The 4,667-nt window shown below is 39.5% G+C and overlaps 1 protein-coding gene across 1 annotated transcript; it reads left to right on the top strand.

The window, feature by feature from the left end:
- Positions 1-486: 486 nt before the first annotated feature.
- LOC138883603 (uncharacterized) lies at positions 487-2,457 on the top strand. The gene is made up of 2 exons (XM_070164298.1): positions 487-1,095; positions 1,885-2,457. Exons 1-2 carry the CDS (start codon positions 487-489, stop codon positions 2,455-2,457), a joined length of 1,182 nt encoding a protein of 393 aa, XP_070020399.1.
- Positions 2,458-4,667: the final 2,210 nt, after the last annotated feature.

Below are 4,667 nucleotides of genomic sequence, written 5' to 3'. Positions count from 1 at the left end.
CGTAGCATCAGGGTTCTCGTGACATGGTACATGCACTAGGTATTCCACAGCCCGCCCATCCAGCTAGAGGTGGGGGGTAGAGGTGCTAGAGGTGGAGGTAGAGGTCATAGAGGTGGTGCTCAGGCCGCCAGAGGTGGAGGCCAGCCAGCAGCCGGTTGTCCTAGAGAGGCAGTTCAGGGTGGTGGGGCCCAGCCCCGATGTTATGCTCTTCCAGCCAGGCCAGAGGCTGAGTCTTCAGATGCAGTCATTACAGGTACCATTCTGGTTTGTGATAGAGATGCTTCAGTGCTATTTGATCCAGGGTCTACGTATTCGTATGTGTCATCTTATTTTCCACCGTACCTGGTCATGCCTAGTGATTCATTGAGTATTCTTGTTTATGTGTCTACACCGATGGGTGATTCTATTGTAGTCGATCGAGTTCATCGTTCCTGTATTGTGGTGATTGGGGGTCTTGAGACCCGTGTTGATTTGTTGTTGTTAGACATGGTTGACTTCGATGTTATATTGGGGATGGACTGGTTATCCCTGTATCATGTTATCTTGGACTGCCATGCCAAGACCGTGACCTTAGCCTTACCAGATTTGCCCCATTTAGAGTGGAGAGGGACTCCAGGTCACTCTACCCATAGTGTTATTTCGTATGTGAAGGCTCGGTGTATGGTCGTGAAGAGATGTTTGGCTTATTTGGCTTTCGTGCGCGATTCTAGTATTGAGGTTCCTTCTATTGATTCGGTACTCGTGGTTCGTGAGTTTCTTGAGGTCTTTCCTTTAGACCTACTGGGGATGCCACCCGACAGGGACATTGATTTCTGCATTGATCTGGCTCCGAGCACCCAGCCCATTTCTATCCCGCCGTATCGCATGGCCCCGCCAGAGTTGAAAGAGTTGAAGGAGCAATTGCAAGAATTTCTTGGGAAGGGTTTCATTAGACCCAGCATTTCGCCTTGGGGTGCGTCGGTGTTGTTTGTCAAGAAAAAGGATGGTTCGATGAGGATGTGCATTGATTACTGGCAATTGAATAAGGCTACAATCAAGAATAAGTATCCATTGTCAAGGATTGACGACTTATTTGATCAGCTTCAGGGTGCCAAGGTATTTTCAAAGATAGACTTGAGATCTAGTTACCATCAGTTGAGGATTAGGACATCTGATGTCCCTAAGACAGCTTTCCGCACTCGGTACGGGCATTACAAGTTTTTGGCCATGTCGTTTGGGTTGACAAATGCCCCAGCAGCTTTTATAGACTTGATGAACCGAGTGTTCAAGCCTTATTTAGACTCGTTCGTGATAGTTTTCATTGATGATATATTGCTATACTCCCGCAGCCAGGAGGAGCACGAGCAACATCTCAGAGTGGTTCTTCAGACTCTGAAGGATAGTCAACTATATGCAAAATTTTCAAAGTGCGAGTTTTGGTTGAGTTCAGTTGCATTCCTGGGTCATGTCGTATCAACAGAGGGTATTCAGGTTGACCCAAAGAAGATTGAGGCAGTCAAGAACTGGCCTAGACCAGCATCAACTATAGAGATTCGAAGTTTCTTGGGGTTGGCAGGCTACTATCATTAGTTCGTGGAGGGGTTCTCATCTATTGCAGCCCCGATGACCAAGTTGACCCAGAAGGGTGCCCAGTTCAGATGGTCGGATGAGTGTGAGGCGATATTTCAGAGGCTTAAGACAGCTCTGACTATGGCACCGGTATTGGTTTTGCCCACAGGTTCAGGGCCTTATACAGTCTATTGTGATGCTTCCCGTATTGGGCTTGGCGCAGTGTTGATGCAGGATGGCAAGGTCATTGCCTATGCTTCGAGGCAGTTGAAGATTCATGAGAAGAACTATCCAGTGCATGATTTGGAGTTGGCAGCCATTGTTCACGCATTGAAGATTTGGAGGCACTATCTGTACGGCGTGACGTGTGAGATGTACACTGATCACAAGAGTCTTCAGTACTTGTTCAAGCAAAAGAAGTTGAATTTGAGGCAGAGAAGGTGGTTGGAATTGTTGAAAGATTATGATGTCACCATTTTATATCACCGGGGGAAGGCCAATGTGGTGGCCGATGCTTTGAGTAGGAAGTCAGCTAGTATGGGCAGTCTTGCTTTTATTCCGGTCAGTCAGAGGCCGCTTGCTTTGGATGTTCAGGCTTTGGCCAATCGATTTGTGAGGTTGGATATTTCTGAGCCTAGTCGGATGTTAGCTTACACGGTCGCTCGTTCTTCATTATTGGAGCATATTCGTGATCGGCAGTTTGATGATCCCCATTTGTGTGTTCTTAGAAACACGGTGCAGCGTGGAGGTGCCAAGCAGGTTACCTTAGATGATGATGGAGTTTTGCGATTGCAGGGACGAGTTTGTGTGCCCAATATTGATGAGATTCGAGAGTTGATCTTAGCGAAGGCCCATAGTTCCCGGTATTTGATTCATCCGAGCACCGCGAAGATGTATCAGGATTTGTGACAGCATTATTGGTGGCGTAGAATGAAGAAGGATATTGTGGCATATGTGGCGCGGTGTTTGAATTGTCAGTAGGTTAAGTATGAGCATCAGAGGCCTGGTGGTTTATTTCAGAGGATTGAGCTTCCTGAGTGGAAGTGGGAGAGGATCACTATGGACTTTGTTACTGGACTTCCGTTGACCCGGAAGAAGTTCGATGCCGGTATCTATCATTTCGGACCGGGGCACGCAGTTTACCTCGCGTTTCTGGAGAGCAGTTCAGCGAGAGTTAGGCACCCAGGTGGAGTTGAGCATATCATTTCATCCTCAGACGGACGGGCAGTCCGAGCGGACTATTCAGATATTGGAGGATATGCTCCGAGCTTGTGTTATTGATTTTGGAGGTTCATGAGATCAGTTCTTGCCTTTAGCAGAGTTTGCCTACAACAACAGCTACCAGTCGAGTATCCAGATGGCTCCTTATGAGGCTTTATATGGTAGGCGGTGTCGATCTCCGATTGGATGGTTTGAGCCGGGAGAGGCTCGGTTGTTGGGTACAGATTTGGTTCAGGAGGCCTTGGACAAGGTCAGGATCATTCAAGATAGGCTTCGTACAGCCCAGTCCAGGCAAAAGAGTTATGCAGACCGCAAGGTTCGAGATATGGCGTTCATGATTGGTGAGCGGGTATTGCTCCGAGTGTCGCCTATGAAGGGCGTGATGAGATTCGGGAAGAAGGGAAAGCTTAGCCCTAAGTTCATTGGCCCGTTTGAGATTCTTGATCGAGTGGGAGAGGTGGCTTATAGACTTGCATTGCCGCCTAGCTTATCAGCCGTGCATCCAGTTTTTCATGTGTCCATGCTCCGGAAATATCACGACGATCCATCCGGTCTTCCAATAATATTTTTGAGTATTATTTAATTATTTAATATACATACTTAATTAATTCAAAGTATAAATATTCTCACACTATCTCTATTTTCCTCTTTATACATCATCTTCCCTATTATGAATTTTTAATTAGTTTTTACATTAATATTTTACCAATAAATAAAATATATAATATCACATTTTATTTTAAGTTATAACTTTGAATTAGTTTAAAATATTAATAGATAATTTTTTTATTATTATATTTTAAATCTATAGAATTTTCTTATAATTGTTTTTTGTATCACGTGTAATTAAATTTTCTTTCTCTTTTAACGTTAGGATACAATAGACTTTAATTTTTGTTCATAAAATTACCCACACGAGATATTTATTTTGTATTTCCTTAGTTTTAATTTGTTATCCAATTTTTAGTTATTTATCTAGTAAAAATTTAATTTTATAGTCCTATCCATAGTTTGAGCGTTTCACCATAATTTTAATCTAAATCTCAAGTTCAAATCGTCTTTCCCTTCTATTTTTAATATTAAATATTTTTAAATTTTTGATTATTGCTATTAAGTTACCTAATATATATTATTTTATTTTCTTATGTGGTTTTCATTAACATGCCTCTTTATTTAATATCATAATCTATTTTTCCTTTAATTTTATATATAAATCGATGTATGATTTTTAATCTTGAAATAAATATTTATTTTATTTAAAATTAATACCCAAAATTATCAAATTGTTTAAATTTATTAATAATATTTTTAAGAATTATATATTCACTTTATTTTATTTTTTAAACTAATTCTTAGTATAAATAACCTCACACTATCTCTAATTTATTAATATTTTGATTTTTTAAAATTTTTTAATCTATTAAACTTCAGTTATGTGGCCTTATCCACATCATGACCATTTTTTATCATACTTAAAAAAAACTTTTTTATATCAAATTTAAATAAGTTTTATCCTTTTTTGTTCTTTATGATAGAGATTTTGATTTTTTCTCTGTTTGTCTCTCATTTTGCTATTGTATATTCAATACTTAATATTATTAACGTTGTCATATGCTTTTTATTAGTTTACTTGAATTTAATATCCACTTTTATCTATTCATTTTAATTTAATACAAATAATAAATAAAAATTATTTCAATAGTAACTTTGACTCTATTGCTCATATTCTTAAATATGAATTTTCTTATCATATTAAAAAAAAGTCCCATCTCAAATTCAAATATATTTTATTCTTCTATTTTCTCCATTGGAACACATTTCCAAAAATCATCATATACTTTCAAACTCAACCTAACAATACTCAATTCAAATATTAATCGTAAAACTCTAATTATTGC

Source organism: Nicotiana sylvestris, chromosome 12 (assembly GCF_000393655.2).
Source record: "Nicotiana sylvestris chromosome 12, ASM39365v2, whole genome shotgun sequence".
Classification (NCBI taxonomy): Eukaryota; Viridiplantae; Streptophyta; class Magnoliopsida; order Solanales; family Solanaceae; genus Nicotiana; species Nicotiana sylvestris.
The sequence above is the reverse complement of the archived record's forward strand: the minus strand, read 5'-3'. Positions and strand labels throughout refer to the sequence as shown.

Excerpts from the sequence above, each read along its gene's own strand:
- LOC138883603 (XM_070164298.1), top strand. The coding sequence starts at position 487 with ATGGTTGACTTCGATGTTATATTGGGGATGGACTGGTTATCCCTGTAT. Across the intron at positions 1,096-1,884 it reads ATCAGCTTCAGGGTGCCAAG|ATTTGGAGGCACTATCTGTA; the intron begins GTATTTTCAAAG and ends CACGCATTGAAG.